This window comes from Mugil cephalus, chromosome 18 (assembly GCF_022458985.1).
Source record: "Mugil cephalus isolate CIBA_MC_2020 chromosome 18, CIBA_Mcephalus_1.1, whole genome shotgun sequence".
Lineage (NCBI taxonomy): Eukaryota > Metazoa > Chordata > Actinopteri > Mugiliformes > Mugilidae > Mugil > Mugil cephalus.
This window is the reverse complement of record NC_061787.1, coordinates 8,486,863-8,509,606: the sequence shown is the minus strand read 5'-3', so window position 1 is coordinate 8,509,606 and position 22,744 is coordinate 8,486,863. Positions and strand designations below refer to the sequence as shown.

Sequence of the window (22,744 nt, the reverse complement as noted above, 5' to 3'; positions counted from 1 at the left end):
TACCTGATCTAGGTCCACCATGTTCCCTGTCAAAGATTTACACATGCCGGAAACTGTTCAGCATCTGATGAAAGGTTGAACGTAAAGTCACGTTTTAAACTTTACCAGTATCTGACTTTGGGGTGCAAACTTTAATATTTAGTAAAACTGAAAACATTCTGAGAAAAATATTTGTTTACTTTGCACATGTTTTAATTAGGGGCTAAAATCAACGATGAAATAAAGTCGAGCAATAAATTAATCATTAATATTGGCGTGAGTGCAAACATCTGCTTGATGAGTGAGGATCATGCTAATTATCTTGTCGTAAAACAGTTTTTGTTCTTATCTGGTTTTCTTGGTTACAAATTTTAGCCAGCCATAAAAACACTTGGCTAAAGTTGCATTATCTCTGTTTTTCTTTGCTCAATTAATACATTTCTGTGTGTTTCGTGCAAACTCTCGTTTTGTGGAATCGTAGGTGTAAAAAGAAAAATTGCCTCAACTACTTTTAATGATTCAGCAGCAGATTTGAGATAAAGGGGTAGCTGTGGATCGAACATCGGGTAAACACAGACAGCCCAGTATTCTCGCAACTTGATAATTTGGTGTAAATTTATCCGTACAACAGGTTTGCGTCGAATGTATTTCTCTGCATCTTTCCAATTTCTTTCATATCTAATTAATACATATGTATTTTTCAGAGGCGCTCTTAGCTTGCAGGAGTTTTAAAATGTCCCCGCTTCAGGGGCTTTACTGAAAGTTTTTCTTAAAGTCGGATATGTGAGACTTGAGGGTGTGCTTGCATTTTTCCCTAATTGGGGCTTATTTAAACACACCTGGAATACCTGCTTTAACTTTGCCATTTGACCTTTTGTGAATTAAGACGGCAAAGGCGCTCGTCAACCCACGGTACATCATAGTGAAGAGAGGCTGCACCATGACTAATTAGTAAATCTCACTTCTCTCTAAGGTGGAAAAAAAAAATCATTTCCTTTGCAGGGAGTATGGGGGTTGATGAGTAAATACCCACCTGCACCAAGTTGCAGTAACCTAATAAGTCTCCCTGGACTTTGAAAGTGAATATTTCATATTTCACTGATCTCCAACAGCTTTTCTGCATGTCTTATATTTGACTCTTCACAAGCCTTCTAAGATTGCAGAGACTGCAGCCACAGACTGCAGGCTCTCTCCTGTCACACAATGGCGTGGAAAGGTCAGGCCTAATGAAGTCAGGCGTGTGACCCCTAGTATTCAGTGACTTTGCATGGGCTCCCATCCCACCGTTGCAACCATGCCGGTTAATCCCTTTTTGATCCTAATTGATAGGCATTAACATGATCCTTATCCAGGAGCTGTGTTTTGTCTTCCACAGCCCTTCTCTCTGGGTGTCAGTGACACAAAGTGTGAAAGCGTTAAACCAAATGTGAAATTGATATTTTTCATGTTTGTGTGCTTAAACTCTCTGTGTTTCTAAACACTCAACCAGAAGTGCTCAGTGTTCACAATTGCCCTTTGAGGCTCTTAACAGGACTTAGCGTATAACCTAGGGAATCCGACTGTGAGGTGAATGATGGCGGCCCATTTCCGGTTTGTTTTCCTTAGAGCCCTTTTATCTGCATCACTTGAATACAACCTTTAACTACCGACTAATTACCCTCTTTAAAATGTTTGCTCATACTTTAAGTCAAGGGTCATGTCACTTTTATGAAAGTGTAGACGCTGTGATTTCCAAAGTGTAGGTGTCATATCAGCCCCCCAGGGCTCTGCCTTGCTAACGTTTAACTCATCCAGTGTTTTATGTTTCTATAAGTTAGCTGTTTCTTTTGCGATCACCATAACGTAACACCCCCGCGAAACCCTCAATAATAAAACTTAAACTGCAAGATTTTAGCCGCTGTTTGCTGACAGTCAACACACTAATGAAACATTTGCATTACTTCTTACGGTTGGTCTTTATTATGTGCATGTCCACTTTCAGTTCTTAAAGAGCGACACCTATAAAAACTGAAGAGCTTTTTGTTATATCGTTATATTCTTTGTTCAAAGTCTTACACATGGGACTACATATTTTCCAAAAATGTGTGATTTAAAGTCAAAACGTCTTTGTAATCTCCTTTTTTCTTTACCATGCATCTGCATTATTTGTGCTTTGGGGGAAACAGCTTTTTTCTTTCTTTTTTTTTAATGTACTCTTTGGTTCAATGAGAAATTAAGAAGCATCTTTGATATAGGTTCCGTGGTTCTTTTTTTCAATTTTTTAATACTTTTGTATAAGTGTATGTTAAATGAGCAGCTTTTGCTTTCAAACTGAAATTGTCATTTGAAGTGATGACAAGTCTGAATGTTCAAATTGTGCCTAAAGAGTCAAGTCCACCCAGAAATCAATATCATTTAAACTTTTTTTTTCATTTAGTCACTGATTTTCATTTTTTTTTAATTCTTTTATATACAAGAAACTTCTTTTCTATGCTAACTCGTTAGTGCATTAATTTACTTTTTTTTATTCAGTAGGTTTCATTCTCATATCCAAATGCCATTCCAAAAACATTTGATTTCCATGTTTGATGTTTTTATTACGATTTATTTCACTTTCTCAGATTAAGAAAAAAATTTATATTTTACCGCTTTGGGACATTTTCATCAAAGTTCTTCTTGAAACTGTCTGAATCATTTTCTTATCTCATCTAAGGCCTGTTATGGACAACCATATGTGTGATTTATTTATTTATTTTCCTCAACATACTCAGACCTGCACAATTAGGAAGCACATCTCGCCATTGTGCTCAATAGTGTGCAACAACCCACTTTAGCTGTAAAATGCCAGGTGTCATGTTGGTTCTTGTTGGTTTCACACAGCGATTCAAGTCTCTCCCTGGAACGCATATCTCATGTCTCCATAGGATTGAGCGTTATTTCCAGCTTGTTTGTTGCAGTGAATAATGAGGACTCTGTAAGGCCTGATGACATAATTTGGAGATTGCTAAAGAAAAATAACTAATTATGGAGCTAAGGCACTGCAGATTGGGACTGCGCTCATGTACTTCACTTGACTGGCACCACCTGCCCTCTATATGTCACACTCACTTCACTCATCCCACTGTTGTGAAACAGAGCTGGTGTCTGCCAGTTATGTGCAACCCCCAGCAGGCACAGATGCAATGAATCGGTGGTGGGTTGGACTTTATAATGCCATAGTTGTTTAGATTTGCTTAACCCATAAACAAATCTTTAGTTGATGTTCAGGACTGAGAGTTTGGTTGAAGACAGGTTTGTCTCCTTAGTGTTGCACTTAGGAAAGTAGGAAAGTTTAGAAAGACAGCACCCCGAAGAGAAAGTTCTGGAAGTACCTCATTTATTTTAGTTGCTGTAGTAGTAGTACTGCACATTTGTGATTAAGTTGGCAGGACTGGTCATGTGTTTTCTGGTAAAAGAGATTTGGTTTTCAGTAAAATCTAGTCTGAAATATTTTTGTCCTAAATGTTGTAGGAATAAACAGCATGTGTATAGTCATGTGCAGTGCAGTACAGTATGAGGAGTTTGCTTCAGTCCTGGCTCTGCCTGTGGATCTCTTTCCTCTATCAGTTATTCCAAGCAGGAGAAAAAAAAAATAATGCAAAGTAGTTCATGAATACAAGAACAGTAAAATCGTATGAGCTTATTGAGAAGCAAGTTTTTAGATTTGTGCCGGCGTTGCTACTGGTACAGGAGGTTCAAATACGTTTAGTGATTCTTCCGAACTCGTCATGCTGTGCGAATAATAATTGGCTCAAACCCACACTGTGCATCTGACTCCCACACATTTAATACAATATCTTATATATTTCACAGTGTGGATGTGTGTATATATATATATATATATATAGAGAGAGAGAGGGTCCGTAATGGCACATCTAAAAACAATCTCCACAACCATTCTGTAGTTATCCTGTAATTTTCTATTCTCTTCTGTATAGAGGCCTTTGTTTTGTTACTTGCCAAGTAATGCTTATGTGTGTCAAATTCTGCTCTGAATGAAAGTCAGTACCACCAGTGTTTAGCATTAGTGTGCAGTTATACCTGAATGTGCCAGAGTCACATCTGTAAAGTTTGGCGCTTGTGGTTTTGTGAAGTTGAGAAAAAACAAATCTTTTTATTTATTTTTTGTTTATACAACAGCAGCAGACACTTTTATTCTCTCCATATTGTTTTACTATGACACAGGAGGAAAATTCAAATGTGAGGTAATTGCAGGATGTTGCTGCATCACTGCAGGCATGAGAAGAGCTTGTTGTCATGTTTGAAGTAGGTCTTTTAAGACAGTAAAGTCTAAATTTCCACTGCTCTCTGAATATAGATGTCAAAAAATCCTACCAGCAGAGTGTAATTCACATGCAGTTCATTTTTTTTTGAATTGCCTCGCGTATCTGTGCCATCTCAACATTTTCCGCCGCTTAGATATGGATCATCTAGCGAGTAACCAAATTTCTAAGTTTTCTGCTTCTAATTACTCATTTAACTTTCCTCACTATTGCTATTTTTATTGATATAAAAATTGCAAACACAAGAACAAGGTTGCGGCGTGGTTGTGATTCATGTTGAGTTCCTGTATTAAAGAAAAAATTAAACAAAAATAAGTTGAGGAAAAGTTGAAACATTAGGAGCTGTCGATAATAAAAAAGTTGGACCGTAAATGATTCACTGAATTGCTGCATTTATAAAACTTGCACTATACTTTGAATTTTACTCCGAGGCATTAAAAAGATATTAAAGTTATATTTTACAGCTCACTTAAATTCAACTCTCCCCGTCTGTTTTTCTTGAATACATTCATTTTAAACCCTTAAATATTTGAATTCATTTAACACAAAATGCTTCACAGATGTTGGTTAAATATCCTGCTGTTTTCCACTGTAGACGGAGTGTTAGATGGTCATCGAGGTGATGGATAGATTTGTTAGAATCCTTCACAGCTCATTACATTATCTCAGTGATGTTTTAGAATTCTTACTAAAGATGCACAATTTGCACTAATGCGAAGAAATGTCGTACTTTTTCATGTTGTGTTGGATGTGTTTTTGTTGTTTTGCCAACATTACATATCTGTCTAATGTCTAGTTGTTTTTAGCTGCATTGTTCGTGAATGCTAATCAATATTGGCCTACAATTTTAACACAGTTTGGCGAACGTTAGCAAAATGAGCTAGTAATGCCTGGTTTTGGTAAAGATAACTGTGGGAAATAAGTAACGTTCATCCCGAAATGTGTATTGGAAAAAAAAAAAAAAAACTGAAGTAAGCGCTCAATATACTTTTGACAGAAATGTGTTATAAGCTGAAAGATGAATCATTTTTTTCTCAGTTCTTCCGAGAGTGTGCTGTTGATTTGTCAGAGAAACCATTTGTAATCACAGTGTTTTGGAACACAATATTTTACACTGTTAGCATGGGGTGAAAGAATTGATCAGAAATTGTGCTCATGTAAACTCACTAGGGGGAAACTCAGGACCTTCTGCTAGTCTCCTGAAGGAGAAGATGTGACCAAAATACAGGAAACGAGTCTTAAAAGCAGCAGCAGCCTCATTTCAGAACTACTTTGTTCTTTCCCCATAACGCTTACATGACCTGTTCCCATTATGCAATTGTGATGCTGAATTTAGGTTTTAAGATTTTTTTTTTATGAAAACAATTTTTATCACAAAGCTTGTAGTCCCAAATGAGCAAGCGACACAATCTAACTTTACCTCTCAATGCTGCACATTCACCTCTTTCCTAACAGAACCGTTTAAGACCAAGGGCAGCATCACCTTTGCCACTAATGAGGTTGTTTATTTACCAAATTTCCTTGTGGACTTGAACTGAGAGAAAAACAGGCCATGCATAGCAGAGCACATAATCAGCATTAGCAAGGCAGAGCTCCAAAAGTCCCAGGTTATGCACTGTGTGACAATAAACTGTGTAGCTTACCTGAAGTGTCTGCTTGCTGAACATGTAAATCATTCAAAGAGACCACTGAAGTGAACCGACCACATTCTGAACAAAGATGTACTGGATTTTAAATCGGACATAATCTTCCAGAGAAGGCAATGAGGAGTTTTCAATTGATCGCTGATCTGAGATTAGCAATTTTATGGCTGTTTTGTTTTTGTTTTGCTATTTTATGATATTAGGAATGATCTCGTGTCAATTTTTCAATAACGGTGATTTTGTTAAGAAACCAAACCTGTCACTGACGACTTAAACGATCATCTATATGCGCAACTGTCATTATACGCACATGACTCTTCTGCTTACTCTGCACATAGAGCTGATTGCATAAAGACCTCAAACTCTGAGGTAGCTGCGTCACTTACAATATCAAACATCACAATGTGTCAAAGATTAGATTGTAGGATGTCAGCTTCAGGATTTATGGTGTATTCAAGGCAATCTACAAATAGCTGCAAGCTGCAAATGGGTCAAATTATTGGTGACAACAACAGATGCATTGTGTAAAAGAAAAACACAAATGGTGAAACATCCTAATGACGTGCAGAGCACACATGGCTCTGATAAATAGGTCTGGGCGCACAAATTGAAAACTCACCACAAGGGATACGACAGACGTACAGTGTGCAGTATCTGAGATTGCAAATCAATTGGCAATCAACCTAATGTGGTGAAAATCCTTTTGGCTACCCCATACATTGGCTTTTTTTTAGTCGCTGGTATGCCTAATGTACTGCGTCTTGAATTATTTAGCTCAATTTCTATCGACTGCATTGTGTTAAAAATCCAGAACCATCACACGTTTTTGTGATTTTAATCTCTTTTCCATCACAGATCTTTCCACGTGCTCCATGGTGGGGCAACGTAGATTAGTTTAAACTGATGAGGAGCCTCTGGGCGTTGATGGCGTGCAATAATAATGCGTGGTACACAGCAAAATTCCATTTGCAGTCCTGCTCATCAGAGCCCCGTGTTCACCGCTTTATTTGCTGTTGTAGATTGGGTTCCAATCTCTGCGTAAATGTGGGGTTTTACTGTATGTTTGCTTATCTGTCCACCCATCCCATCTATTCAAACAGTGTTCCTTTCATTTTAGTCTCTCTGTTGGCTGGCCTTTTTTTTTTCTTTTTTTTTCTCTCTCCCTGGGACCTTTTCTGTTATTTTGGGACCAGATGGCGAGGGGCACGGAAGCGCCTCTTTTGTCTGGGTGCCCCTGTGAAAAGAGGTTGTCCTCCCTAATGTAATCAGCAGCACCGGAAGGGTCCATTTTGGGCTGTGAAAGAAGACAATCGGGTCTGGACACGTCTAGATTACAGAAACCAGAGTTCATCTCCTGACCCTGCTCCCTTTGACCAAAGGCCTGGCATGGAGGATCCCCATCTTTGATCATTGGAGGGTGGAGGTGCTGATCCGACCCCATGAGGGCTAAAGGCCACCCCCTCCCCTGCCCTGTTTACCCTGCACTTGGCTGCTGCTGACACCTCCTTCCGGAAGGAGCCAGGTTGGGGGTGGGATGGGTTGGGCATGGGGGGTACTATGACCTGTCTAGACACCGTTGCTAGTTGCCTTGGTGTTGCCAAGGGGACACAATGAACTTTGACCTCAAATGTAGTTGGTTAGAAGCTACTCTGGTCATCCAAGAAAGACTTTTTTAAAAAAAAAAAAAAAATCAGGGTTGGAGGTGGGGAAATGAGGTGGGGTATGGATGTGACCCACATAATGCACAATCTGCTCTGAGAGACAACGGGCATGAATTAAGAGGCCAAACTTACTTTTTAATTTCAATATTTGTGTTGTGGCATGGTTTCTGTTTGATGGCAGGATGTCAGGAGAGGTGTGGTATGACTGTGCGCTGAATTGGATACAATTTTGGACATTTTATTTTTCATGCACAGTAAGTGATATTTAACCTTGATTTCTTATGTTCAGCTTTAAAAAAACTTAATTTAAAAACATTTTAAAAAATAATCCTAAGTAATTATTGTCTGCCTAAGTTGATTTTGTGTTATGTTGTAGACGGACAGTGGACTTCTGTTTTATATTTAAGTAACTGTGATGGTATATTTTAGCAACTATGCAGAGCTTATACATTCATGACTTCATGAAAAACATCTTCAGTCTTAGCTTAAAGAATCAAAAAAGACATTAAAATACAGTATTGATATTTAGCGGAATATTTTGTATTTAAATGTCACAATTCAGATGAGTCTAGGGTTTGTATAGTTACAAAGAATTGTCTGCACAAATAATTAGGCTCACTGTTTTCCGAGGATCTTAAAGTCTATTTATTAACGTCGGGACGGTTTTGTCTTGCACGCAGGGAAATTTTCTTGGTATTCTTGATCCCGCGCCTCTCGTCATGTTAAACCTACAGTCCCTGTTTTTGGCCCAAACCACAAGGTAGCCTAATGTGTGAATTTGCTTTGATGTTGAGGCTGTTTCTCAGGAGTGGGTGCAGTGATTCCGCCATCATGGCCGCCACCACCAACCCCGCCCTCTCGCCTGCCACTCAGGAAAATGGCAGCATGCAGCAAAATGAGTGAGATGGAGAAAGAGGGAAACGCCCACTACTGCGAGCTAAGGCACGGTCGAATGAGCTGTAGCTCGCCTTCTGTGCCAACTCAGCCCGAGATGATTATTTTTGGTGTATTCGGCCGTCTGAGTACAATGTTGAATCTAACAGCGTCTAGACAAGTATACAGTACTGAAATCAGTGAATATTTTAACCTATTTTGTCAACATGGGTAGTTCACGATAGTTGTATTTTTTATTTCGACTTTTGTTTAATAAGACAAATTAAAATATTTTTTTTTTTAAAAAAAAATACAAAATATATTCTAACATTGTCGTAACCATGGATTTACTTTTCAATGGTGCAAATCCAGTAAAAAAAATTTGCATTTCAGTATTCTGTGTTAGCCGTATCATGCTGAAATAGAAAGTCTTCATATTTTTGAACTCTTTCCCCGAGTCTTTGGCGAGCTTCCATTTTATTCTCCAGATTATTGGTAGTAGGATAGCACAGTGTGTTACAGGCACTGATTGTTGCAGTATTTTCTTCTTTGTAACATCGAACATATAAAAAAAGAATCTGAATTAATCATATAATGGGTTTTAAATGTAATATGTCTAACTTTAGGTTGTCTGCATTGGTCGCTGTGTCATTTGTATTCTGAAGTGACGCAGTACATCATTTCAGTGACTATATTCATTTTTAATGTCAAAAAGAACAAAGCCCTGTGATCAATGATTCCTGAAACCCTTCTGCTCTTAAACAGCTCTATACATGTGCTTATTATATCATCTAACGTATGTCAATTAAAGCCTATACGCTGCAGTAAGCGGCATTTCAATGAGCTTGCGATCCTTTTAAAATGGCTCACAGAGTGATGTATATATCCAGTCTCGTCAAACAGGCTGAAATTAAGTATTATACACAATCATTTTCAACCATTTCAGGACTGGCTGACACTTTTTTAACAGCTCTATTGCAAGGCTTTCCACATCCAAGCTGCAGTGCAAGTGTGGAGAATTTTAAGGTAAACGTCCAAATTTTTTTTTTATTTTTAGCTCCTACTACTCTTGCTGAATGACACTTTATTACTGAATCTTGGTGTAAATGTGTTTTTTTCCCCTCCTTTCCACAGCAGAGAGCTGGTGGTGGACTAGGAGGAAGATGTCATGCTAAGGATGGGTTTTGGTGATGATGTTGCTGCTGTTGATGCAGCATCGAGCTCTCACTTTGTGCCTCTGTCAGCTATGATCCGTAACCACAAAGTGAGTGACAGGCCAGTCCCCAGGGAAAGCAGGGGGCCTGAGGTGAGTCAGATGTATCCTTGACCCTGTCTAGATGTGTGTCAGCAAGCAGCACAAACTCAGTAAAAAGGGCCAGAACTGGCATGACGGTACATTGTACATCTTTATTTAGTATGTAGAAGAAGAAGAATGCAGAAGGAATTTTAACAAATGCCAAGAAATCCAACCAACTTGACTGTTTCTGCACAAGAGATCTGTTCTCTGTTTGTTATACTCCCTCAACTTATGAATTATGAAATTATAATGCAGCATAGCACATAGCACATCACAAACTGATACCTTTGATACCTTTGTGTGGATTTGTGTTCCATCAGAGTACTGAATGTTTTACTCGCGGCTTTGTGATATTGTTACAAACCTCTGAAACAAAAACTAAGCACTGATTTTTGGTAAATATTCAACATTGTTTACTTCAGTGCTTCACATGCTGCATAAACTCCCAGGAAGGAACCTTGAAAAAAAATAAAAATAAAAAAAATGTCAGAAAAAAGTCACCTGTTCATCATCACAGCTTGTTTTTAAATCTTTATTATGAAGGTTTTGTTGCGTACAACTATTTTTATTCATATTTGAAGTTGCAATGCGAGAAACATTTAACTCCATAGAATATTGAACCTGAAAACCTTTATTATAGTTATTCTACTAATGTGTGGCCAAATGGAATAAAAAATCATTAGTGTTCAACTGTAAACTACAAGCACAGGTGTAGACAAAGACACTTCTGTCGACCGTGAGGAAGGTTCGGAAAATGTTGTAAGAATGAATAGAAGAAATTGTGAATTGTTAAATTCTAGCATCGTGTATCACTCATCTTTCGCCATTTTTGGATTTTAGACTTTTAGGGCAAAGGAGTTAATCCGAAGATGAATTTGAAGTAAATAATTTAGTATTACTTGTATCTATAGCCTCAATTGCTATAATCGCATACTGTAAAATATTGACAATATATTGACCTCTAATTAATTAGTCATAGTTGCAGCCCGTAATCTTTATAAGCATATATTTTGAAATTGGCTCATAAATTAGTTGTTTTGTTATCTAAGGGATCTGCTTCTATTTGCCAAAAGACGCCTGTCACATTATTTTGAAAGTTGGTTAGTTTCAACAGTTTCTAAAGTTCTCGTGTTATGTTGTCTCCGTATTCACCATAAAAGCACAATGTGGTCAATCTTCTACCACATGCAGTCTACAAAAAAATAAATCATGATGGGTTTTATCATTTAACCCTGTGATCAAATGTATGATTTTCCACCAACAAAAACTCTGTAATTACAACTTATATAGACATTTATCATTTATATTGGATTCTCTTTTCGTCTCAAAAAGGTATATTGCAACATTTTTGTGATGCATCCTTTAATCAGTCATGTAGATGTTACAACTTTGTGAAATTAAACGCAAGTCTCACTGAGCAGGAAACAACCCTCTAGAAATCAGATATGGTTACATGGAAAGTGCGTGGATGTTTTATTTTTTTTTCTTTTTTTCTCATGAATTTCTTTAAGTGAACAAAGGGAAACTAAAAGTCCAGCATCTTTTTTTTTTTAAGGGTCACTCAAACACGGTGTGTGAAATGAGAGTTGCCTGGGTGTGACTTTTCCAGAAAGCATCCGCTTGCTATTGTGTGCCTAGTCAACTTCTGCAGGCCCCAGTGCCCTGACTTCAATACATGAGAGATCAAGGGTTACCAAGGTGCTTTTGAGAAAGGAGGGCTCAATGTGAGAGGGGACAAACCAGTCCGCAAAATACTCATTTCCTTTGCATGTTAGGTGCCCTAGTGGGGATTTAGATGGGGTCACTGACACGACCGCGGGTTGGTTTTTTTCCATCATTGTTTTAATGAAAACGGTTGCTTCTCTCCTCAGTGGCTTGTGACTGCTATCTGCCACTTGTACAGTATGTGGCTTGATAATGCACTGAGTTTGTCCTAAAGAAAGTTTGTTCAGACTGACTGTTTATCCGGTGCCAGACAGAGGCACCTCATGTAGAAAAAGGTAAAAGTAGTTCTGTCCACCTCTCATTCTTGCCAAAAAAGTTCAGCCACTGAGCCACGGCATTAACTTGTATTCTAACAAGATTAAAATATATTCGTCCTGGGGATTAGCATAGTTAGGTGTCCTTTTGCCTCTTTTTTTTCCTGCACTGGTGCGGTGACAGTGGGCTTTGATCTGTGTTGCGAGGCAAGAGTCCTGGCTTGGACCTAGCCATTCGAGTGCCAAGTGTGAAATTGGCCTGATGTCATCCCCATTCTTCACCTTTTACATCTTTCACCACTTTAATTATGTTTCCGCCACAAAGCCTAGGCACCTCTGAGCAGATTCCACTCTGGCCGTAGGAAGCATTTAGAAACTGTGGGTAAATGACACAGTAGGGGAGGGGGAGGATGGTGGGAGAGGTCATAGCAGGATGGGGCCCTTTTGTGTGTAGAGGTAGACATTGATACTTTCCTGATGTATCCTGTGCTCACTTCCATTTTTACAGCATGAGAGGGCTCAGAAATATATACGCTAGAATGCAACTTCAACTCCAGGAAGTACAACTTCTGAATCCTTATTTTTCTGTGTTATTTACCAACTTTACGCTTGGTCTCTTGTCATATATATAATGTTTCAACAGCATTGCGTGAATTTTCTGTAGAAGGAGGACGACCGCTTGAGGACGCTTGACCACCTGAATCTCATTTCCAAAAAACATATATGAAAAAAAAAAAAAACTTGAGAATGTGCCCATGCAGCCTTACAGCTTTAGCTTTTGTTCATGCGTTGCTGTCCCTATCTGAACTTCCGGGAACTTCTCTTGCCTGTGAATATTTTGATGAAGGTTCCTATTGATGCGCTGAATGAAGGATCAAAACAACAGAGGTGTGTGTGTGTGTGTGTGAGGAGAAATGGAAATTTGAATGGAGTATTGGGAAATGTGTGTGTGTGTGTGTGTGTGTGTGTGTGCGCGCCAGGCAAGAATAAAATAAAACCAAGTGATAGTGAGATGTGTGTGAGAGCCAGAGAGAGAGAGAGTACGAGTCGGCGAGAGAGAAAGCTGTGTGTGGAGAATGGGTTACTGAGGGGTGGGAGGGGGAAACCAGCCACCTGCAGCCATGACAGGCTTTGACCTTCATTGCTCTCTTTCTCTCACCCCTCCCTCCCTTCCTTTCTCTCCCTCTCTCTGTCTCTATCTCTCTCTCACTCTCTCCTTTCGACTCCCATTTCTGCCTTGTGATAGAAGCACAGGCTCTTTTCAGAAGCGACGAGGAAGACTGACCGTCTCGAAGACACTGCTGGGAGCAGCCCTATCTGCTCTAATGCTAGTCACTGGCCGTTAGACATGCCGTTCAAAGACTAGTGGTGCAAGTATGGAAATGCAGATAAGGCATTGTTGAAGAAACATGCCTGGGAATTGTTCAAGGCTTTCCCTTGCATAATGTTTGGATGCTTTCGGGAATGTTTTTATCTCAAAACCCATGAATTTGATTCTTGGTGAATCTGAAATTCCCATAGAATGAAGGCATGTTTTCATGGAAAAGGATTGTTATAACATGCAAGGGATCAATGTTTGTGATTTACTTTGAATATAAGATGTGTTACAACCATTATTTAAAGCTATTGTTGTATGTATTTCTCTTTTCTTGAAGATTTTAGCTAGTACTAAATCTTATTTTTTTAATTTAGTGCCTGCAAAAGCTTGATTGAAGTCACATTTAGTGCTTTAGCAGGCCTCAGCTCGAGCAGTATACAATCGCTTGGCTTTACATAAGGTAAAGAAACTTGTTTGTTTTTTTTGTATAATCTTCAATGTTTATTTACTCTTCTTTTGCAGTTTTCCGGAGGCAGTTAATTACACAATTAATACATGATACAAATTATGTACATTTATACCAAAGAATACTTCCAACATAAAATAAAAAATAGCATTGTATTCTACAACTCTGTGTTGTAATTTCATTTAAACATGTTCATATATAGATAGATATACGCTGATGAGTAAATTCATAATGTCGTACCAGCAGTTTTTCATAAAGGCATTAAACTTGAGTAGTCTGCATTTGAAGTAATACTGCTTCTCTGATTTCGGCACAGTTCTGTTTCATAAAAAGTTCACACTTGAACTTTAAGGCAAAGTGTGTTTCTGTTTGGTGGATTTTAATTCACACACACTTTTTGCAGATACACAACAAAAACACTTTGAAAGGCAAAAAGTCCACAATTTGGTATGGATACAGTCTGAAACTTAGCTCGATCATACTTAAGTCGATAAGGACCAGAGTTTATAAACACAGTTATTTGCCCAAGTACAACAAATTGCAGCTTTCATGCAAAGGCCCCATAAACAATTTTCATTCACAAAAAAAGAAAGGAAAAAAAAGAAGTTATTGCAAGATAAACAAGCAGTGTAAACACCTCAGATATCTACTCTAAAGCAACACTGGTCATTGGATAGATTTTTTTCTCAATATAATCTATATAAATACACATAAGAAGTCCTTTCAACAACGATAAGAGATTTCCAACATTTGTAATACAGTCACTGACAGATTTGCCTTCTTTTTATGATATATGGATATGTAATAAAAATGTATATAGAGAAAGATTTAACAAGAACATCCAATAACCTGCATTTATAGTCTATACTCAAAGCAAAATGGTTGTCATCATTGTCTTTATGCTACAGAGTTGTTTCTGTGACTTAATAGGCAGCATCATAGCCTACACTTAGCTACAAAACAATGATTTATATTGCTATTTAAAACTATAATAGCTGCACTGATGCATTGGTATAACGAAGGGAATACGCACGTAATATTTGTTTGAAGACTATGAGACGACCACAAACATATAAGCAAGGCCTAACTGCATTTTAGTTAAGTGGCGTGTTAGAAGAAAAAAAAAAAACAAAAACAACAACCTCATCCTCTCTATCATAACAAACTGTTCCTGTGATTTTTATTTTTTAAAAAAGTTATCAAAATTCTGCCCAATTAGTTCTGCACCTGACAACGCAGCACCTTTTCTCTGCCCGTTTTGCACCAAAACACAACCAGGAAAAGCAACAAGCACGGAAATAAACTCGTGTTAGCATTTATTTAAATTCACAGTAGCCTGGATGCAGCAGAAAAATATTCTTTGGACTTAAGTTCGTTCACCTCACTGACGGATCGAAACGTCGAGTGCCAGTTGTGTAAAAGGATGACAATCATCATGGATAGCAAGGGATCCTACAGAGTAGAAAAATGAAGGGTGTGAGCATTTGCCTCCTGTGTGTTTGTGTGTAGGGGGGGTGAGGGGCGTGAACAACAAACAATGAAAACTTTATACAGCATCTTTTATAGACGTGATATTGCAGAAATATCTCTTGTTATTTTTTTTAAACAATTTATGCTGGTATACTCTATACACTGGCCCTTTATTCGATGAAATTATTGCATTGTAGGCTTGATTACACCTCCCATATAACGAAAAGTCACCATAATATTCCCATAGGCGCCTATAGAGATCTGTTTTTAAAGAAAATCCTGTAAGGACTTTTCCTAGTAGTTGTAGTGACGTTATTGTTCCTTATATTGTATTTCTTATGGTATCCTGGACCCACTGCACGTGTGGTGAGTCAGCATGGAGTAATAGTGCTTTGTAGTATTTTATCTGCTGTGGCATCGTTAAATATTCCTGTAAGTAGAGTTTTTTTTTTATGTGATATCTCTATAAATATCTATCGTAGGATTACTATAGGTTCTTTTTCGTCAGGAGGCTGCTTTTACTTCTCTGGAAATCAATCGCTGTCTGATTTTTCGTCTTTCGACGTGACGGTGGCGTGATTGTACAGTCCCTGTGCCATCAGGTGCAAGGCCAGACTGTTTTTAGTGCCGCTGGCCTTCTTGATTTTGGCCCTTTTGTTCTGAAACCAGATCTTGATCTGGGATTCGTTCAGGCCCAGTTCCTGCGCCAGGTTCTGACGCCTCTGCTCCGTCAGATACCGATTTGTCTGAAACTCCGATTTTAGTCTTTGCAGCTGTTCTGCTGTGAAGGCCGTCCGTGGTCTCTTGTCCTCTTTGCTGGTCGTTTTCTTCTTTGGTTTGCGAGATCTCGGCCCTGTATGGGAGATGGGAGATGGGAGGTGGGGTTCGGAGACACACACACACACACACACACACACACATTGGTTTGTCAGCGTCAAAACGTGGTCATGTCCAAAAATAAATAAATATTTACGCACAGTAAACGTAAAGATAAGGACTTTGTAAACTCAACAGAGTACTGTTTAAGATTTTCTCATTTAAAAAAAAATCACCAACATATTAGTAGTACACAATTCTTCGACTTTGCATTTAAATCAGTCTCTCCAAATGTGTGTAAAACACGTGCGTAAAGTGGATTTTTGTACGTATCAAACTTCTTTTCATCCCCACAATATACAGAGTACACAAACAGCTATTTATATGGGTGTTGGATTAATGTGTCTTCATATATATATATATATATAATATATATAAAAAAGTGCCATTTGATGCTTTTTGAAAAACTTGAAAATTGGTTGTAAAATGTTGACATTGGAGAAAACACTCAAGAGGCATAAAAACTCTCCCCTCTTCCTTTCTTAAACACATACACACGTATAGACGCACACATCGCGCACGCACACACATTCTGAGCGCACACCGACACTGTCTATAGCAATAAGGAAATATCAGCCAATAAGACGACACATGGAAAAGGCATCGCTGCTACAGCTCTGTCGCTGTTTTGCAGGTTAGCTGAAAACCTGGATCAATTTCAGCGCAGCTACTTTGCATTTTAGTTTTTTGTGGCCCACTTGAAAAGCTCCTCAATGGACGAACGTGAACAGAATCTGAGCAGCGCACATTAATTTTCCATTTGGATGGAGGCCTATTTGGTGGAGCTGGTGAGCGTTTGGTCGCCTCCTCCAAACAGTGTGGAAAACATGCACAATACGGGTCCAGCCTTTATGCTCATGAATCAGCGTGTATGTTGTTCTTCTTCTTTTTTTTTTCGTCGAGCATACCATGTAAAAACTGCAACTCTACAACTCGTAGTAGTCGCCTACGCCACTATGTATGGCGTTACATAATGCATGAGAACAAGTTGTACTCCACTTTTGACAGGCAAGAAAATAGAGTATAATAATACCGCTACAGGCTGAGATGGGCTTTTCTGCGTTTTCTTATAAATAAAGATTACAAATAGCCCAATACCAGTGAGCTCAAAACAGACCAGTATGTGCACGAGCCACTGGAGCGATCGTTGTGAAAAACATATTTAATTCACCCCAAATACATTTTCTATAACGCTTTCTAATGGGCAAGAAAAAAAAACATCACGACAAGTACACCAAATATTAATTTGTAGGTTTTCTGGATGTCAAGCAGCCTATCAGCGCGCGTATGTTTACCATATGTAGGACCCAAGTATTATCATATTCATAACCCGAAGAAATATGCTAGAAGCCTTCATGGGAGCATTTTAGTGAGACGAAATCTGTGCACAGCAGTTCCAAAAATGTGCCATTTTTATGGTTTTTGTGGAGCATTTAAAATGTGACGATTTTAGAAAGTTTCTCTTTAAAATAACATTTCTTCTTTGCATTTTAAAATTGTCCTACTTGGACCGAAAAGCTAGTTTTAAAATTATATTTGCGTCTGATATTTTTTTTTCTACGTGCTACAAAGGCACGCTGTTTGTGTAATCTACCTCTAAAATTGTGTCTTGCGTTTGATGCATTTATTAGAAAATAAAAACTAAAAAAATCTAAGGCGATTTAAATTGAGTAAATTCTCAGTGTGCGCTGCGCAGAGCGGTTCGCTCTACTCTACTATAGCGAGAAGTCGGTCAAGGCATCCGGGGTCAGTGTTACGGGGTATTTCAGGTTACCGAGAATACGGTATAGTAAAATGCATGCACCGTGCCACCAACCTGAAGAAGGCCTGTCCGAGTATCTGGTGCAGTACACCCAGGCTGGCCACAGCATTTGCTGAGACGTGGCTGGGTTTGAGCTGGCTTGGGAACTGTCTGAGTCTGAGCTTAGGCACTGGTCTGCATTCTCCCCGCGGGGTTTCAGGGGCTCCTCGGCGGCTATAGCGGGCTTCTTGGCCCCGGTAACCGTGTGTGGAGTGGAGGTCCCCTCTGCCGGCACCGTGCTCCCCACCGGCTCAGTCTGAGGGGCGGCGGGGCTATTGTGGCTCTCCCGCGATGCCGGGCTACTCTCATCTCGGTTTGCGCTCCCGTCCTTTTTCCGCCCGAAATCCGGCCGCAGGATGTTGTCGATGAAGAAATTGGTGACCCGGTGAGGAATCTGCAGGTTCCCCGGCGCCTGCAAGAGGGGGAGGATGGCTCTGTTGGATTCATCCGCCGACTCCTGCCGCTCCACCACATTTCTGTTGCCGTGATCATTTTCTTCCATACTGATTCACTTTCTCCGCTTTACTCTCTTTAACCCCTTTATCGCTCTCACCGCAGCAGCGAAATTCGCAAGAACTTCGGGGAAATTAGACTGCAAAAAACTGCACGCGTAAAATAAATAAAAAAATAAAACTCAAATACTAGTGAGTGTCTTGGACACCATGCAAAGCCTTGCGGTAGTGTCCTCTGAGAAAAGCATACTTTTTTGACATATATTCCTCTCAATCTCGGATTACTATCGTTGAGCTAAAACATTTGCCATTTGCGCACTGTCCAATTTCGTGTTATCCGATTTCGGTGTGCCCAGCAATGCCTACACCTAAACTAAACTAAGGGTAAATAAAGAGGCTCCTAAACTGATGCTCTAATACTCTCACTCTGGAGTTTTGTTCTTATTTTCAATACGAGCCCCCCGAGTGACGTTTTCCCACCGTCCTCCCAGACACGTGCCTTGGACCAATAGGAGGGCAGAAACTAGGCCATGTGACTCAGGCTCCAGAGCAGTCTACAAACGCCCATCCTCGCCTTAGTAAAGCGAAAGAGTCCGAGACTAACGGAGAAGAAGCCTAATTTAAATCCAATGCATGCGCCCAGATACTCCCAATATTTCGCCCGTGTTGATGCACCTGTTACTTATTTTATTTTTGGGGGGGTTGTTAGTTATGAATTGAGAACACGATGCACATCGGTTTGTTGTTGAGCGTTAAAACAATAGGAGATTGAAGCATCGGCTGTCACAGTGAGCTGAGGGGACCCCCGGGGTTCCTTGCTTGCAGGGCAGGCGGGGATTCCCAATAACATGAGGAGAAGCATATTTTCACTGCTTTTTAACATGCCATTGATAAGAAGTATAATTCCCAATATTTTCCACGTGCCCGCGCTGGATATAGTTTCATTTAAACACAATAACACCTAAAATCTGCTCATATGAACCCAAATGAGATAATATGCTACTAAAATAGGTTGAATTGCCTAATATTGGTCTATTTTGGGATGTAATTTGAAGACGTATCTTGAGACAACTGCCATTTGTTGTATTTGTATATCACACTTTATCTGAAATTATATGTTCCAATAAGATCCATAAGGTTAATTTGACTTAGAGCAACTTAAATCAGTTCGTCCTGGCCAAGGTTAAATGCGCAAAACACTACTACTCTACTAGCAGGTCTAAATGCTTACAGTTTGACATAAGCGTGGACTAACTGTTTTTTTTTTCTGCAAAACGCAAATTAATCTCCTAACATTTATCTTTCTTAGCCCCTAGCAACAGCACTTTCGTGTTTAGTTTATTAAGAAATTTAACCACTCTGATCTTCAGGATGGTCTGACGCGTCATGTTGCTTTCAGTCGCATCATAATTGGCAACAAAATGCATCAAAATCCCAAACGTGACAACCAAAGAGTCTTCCCTGTCTGATTTCAAACGCGCAGAGATGTGTGTTGAGGATTTTGATGTTCTCATGTTCGCCTGTCGTGACGCTGCGCTCGACCAAGAACTGGGTCAATATCCCTTTAAAAGAAATCAGTGATGCAAACAAACTGTTTTGTGCGCGGTGCTCGGGATACAGAGTCGCGCCAAAGACAAAACTTTGGGTAACTTTGCTGACCGCCACTAAGTTTGTATTTCTCCTCCCAGGAAGGCACCGGCCAGCGAGGACGCCACAGACTGCTCTCCGCTGGCGTTTGAGCAGGGGCTGCGCGTAAAAAAGGGAATCGACGAGAACATGAGGAGCAGCGAGACTGACACTGAGTGAGGAGTATTTGAACAATTCACTTAGAAAAACTTTTCTTTCTTTTTTTTCTTTTTTCTTTTTTTTTTTTAATGACTAGTATCAGCCATCGTGTTGTCCTCTAGTTTTCTGGGAGTGGAGCATCTTAGATACACATTTTTAATATGAATTCGGGTTAAGTTGATATGATTATTTTGCCATCACATGCCGATCAATAGTTATGGCTTTTGGTTTAGTTTGAACTGTGTTTTTGGAAACTGTGAAGGTTGGCTCAGTTGTAGTGTCCAAATCTGATTTAGTTTGTATTTGTGCCAGGCCCTGTAATTTAAGCTCGCTTGTCTAACTCAGGTTTTGTCTTGCGAGAAAGATCAAATCGTGACTTTTCACTCGTTAAACACACTCTTTTGGGAAATCGCAAAGCAATTATGTTGAAATATTTTTAACTTTTTTTTTTTTTTTTTTTTGTTAAATCTCGGTCTGTGTTGTTTGGGTTGCATACATTAACGCAAATGTTGTGCAACATCACATGCTTTGCATATTTTTTCATTTGAAAACAATTTATCGCTTTGTGATAATACACATTTTACATATTTTTTATATCACAAAACCTACCTGAACCGCACCCTCTGCTCCTGTCTCACATGTCTCCAACACAAAGAACCCCGTCCAAACAGGGAAAGTTGAGAGTGAAAGATGTAATTAGACAGGCCACTCTCATGCTGCGATTGTTTCTCACTTGTGAGGGGAAGCGCAGATTAATGTTGAGCGCTAAATAAGCAGCAGACAATGGACTCACAGACAGGCCGCTACCGCCTGGGCTTGGCCTCTAACCCCACAGCAAAACATGGATGTCTGGAGGAAATGACACCATTTCAGGCTCTGAATTATAATACGAGCCTTTGTGCGCTGCGGAGTGCACATTTTATTACACCAAATAGTTTCATATTAACTCACAAAATCCTATTTTTCTTTAAAGTGAAATATCTATTTATATTTCCTCTAGACTATACCGTAAAAACGCAATTTAAACACAGAAGGCAGTTGAAATCGATTCGGGGGAATTCCTTTTAGAAAAACACCCTAACAGGTGAAACGGTAGCGTAAAGAAGTCGTCTCGTTGTGACGCAGTTCTTAGACCCAAAACAAGCTTTTGTAATTATCCAGTTAGAAAATAATCCCATTTTCGTGTCGCAACAGACCCACTGTCCTGCTGTAGGCCAACGTGTGTTCCGTTTGGAATGACTTATTTTTAGTTTACACTAATGAAAAGACGAAATCAATTCCTGCTTAGTTGAATAGTTCATTTCTGTGGTTTGAACATTCACGGGATTTTTGCCACCGAATTTCCAGGCTGTGGATGAACCATATTTCTTCGGTAGTTTGTCCTGGTTGGTTGAGGGTTAAAACAGTGCTGTAGTGGAACAAACGATTAGCATATTGTTGTTTTTGTTTTTGAATATAGCCAGGTATTGATTTACGCATGTGTATGCGTCTGGTGGTTCCATATTTTATACACGTTGCCTTAGTACCATGTTTAGCTATAGGCATGGGTACACTGCTTTGGTCTATATAAGCTATTTGGACGCTTTAATGATGCCACTACATATTATTTAGAATACTTGAGTGTCGTTTTTTATTTGCACAGATACCAGTGTAATTTTACATGGAAGCTTTCATGATGATTCTGCCCGACTCTGGGCCTGCTGTCCAGACGCGGTAAAATGCGCACACAAGTAAACAGTAATAGCCTATGCGTTGTTTTTGCTTGGGGTATTATCTAAAAGCTTACTATATCAATATGTGTAGTAAGTGTGCGATTATAACAGACATTATATATATTATTGTGTATTTTGACAACACACGGTCCAGTGTTCAAAAGCCATGCAGCTGTTTTCAGAATGCTGTTTCTGAAAAGCCAAATTTTAAACCCAGTTACTGCGATGAGTCACAAGCCCCGTCTGCAATCATTCCCCACTTTGAACACAAATGCACTTCCCATATGATTTACTATAATTTGCTTCAGCACAGTGTTCTCCAACCAGCCGCCATCACGCCCACGTTAAAGCAATAATCAAACATGTGAAGTTTTTAGAAAAGGGAGTCACCCAGACCTCAGTTTGTCTCTTTATTTTCACTGTGTTAAAAGTGTACATTGGGGGTGCCGCCTTATTTTTAAATACGGGCTGGATAAGATAGTTATTTCTTATGATTATATTCTGTTCTTGTTCATGGAAGCGGGGGAATATTGATTTTCGTACATGTCATGTCTGTCAGATTCTGCTAAATAAGTAAATGCTTCCGTTTTCTTCTCTCCTCTCTCGTGTTTGTTTGAGAAAAATCACTGGAGCATCTCCTGATTTGCAGGAAAGGGTTAATATTCACTGAATTTGAATGCATTTTCTATTTCATATTCACGTATAGCTCTGGACCCCTCCCTTCTCCTAACGCACGCACATATATACACGCAACCCTCCTGCTGGTATAATCAATCGCATGCATTGTGCGCATGTGCCCTGTCCTTGAGCTATAACCTATTTTTTTTCCTCTGTATTTTTCTGGGTAGGATTGTCTTATACGTCACCAGCTCTCAGTACTATGGAGTACTACAAAAGGTGACGCGCAGAAGGAGGATTTGTGAATGGACGCCGTGATGTGTGCCAGCTCACAGATCAGAGGGCGGTGGGACCTCTGCAGATGCACCCTGCGCGCCCCCTCCATCCCACCACCCCTCCCTCCAGATGAATGGGGGTCTAGATATCAGCTCTGTCACCATTGCAGGGGTCGGACCAAATCCCCGGGCTTCCTGTGCCTTTCAAAACCTGAAAGCCCGTCTCTCCTATTTGATG

At 39.5% G+C, this 22,744-nt stretch overlaps 1 protein-coding gene across 1 annotated transcript; it reads right to left on the bottom strand.

The window, feature by feature from the left end:
• Positions 1–14,816: 14,816 nt before the first annotated feature.
• On the bottom strand, positions 14,817–18,750 carry en2a (engrailed homeobox 2a). The gene is made up of 2 exons (XM_047568545.1): positions 17,680–18,750; positions 14,817–15,840 (listed from the first exon to the last, which is right to left on the bottom strand). The coding sequence occupies exons 1-2, from the start codon at positions 18,164–18,166 to the stop codon at positions 15,521–15,523; spliced, it is 807 nt and encodes a 268-aa protein (XP_047424501.1). The 5' UTR covers positions 18,167–18,750; the 3' UTR covers positions 14,817–15,520.
• Positions 18,751–22,744: the final 3,994 nt, after the last annotated feature.

Coding starts and splice junctions, on each gene's coding strand:
- en2a (XM_047568545.1), bottom strand. CDS start 18,166: ATGGAAGAAAATGATCACGGCAACAGAAATGTGGTGGAGCGGCAGGAG. Junction 15,841..17,679: donor CTCGGACAGGCCTTCTTCAG/GTTGGTGGCACG, acceptor TCTCCCATACAG/GGCCGAGATCTCGCAAACCA.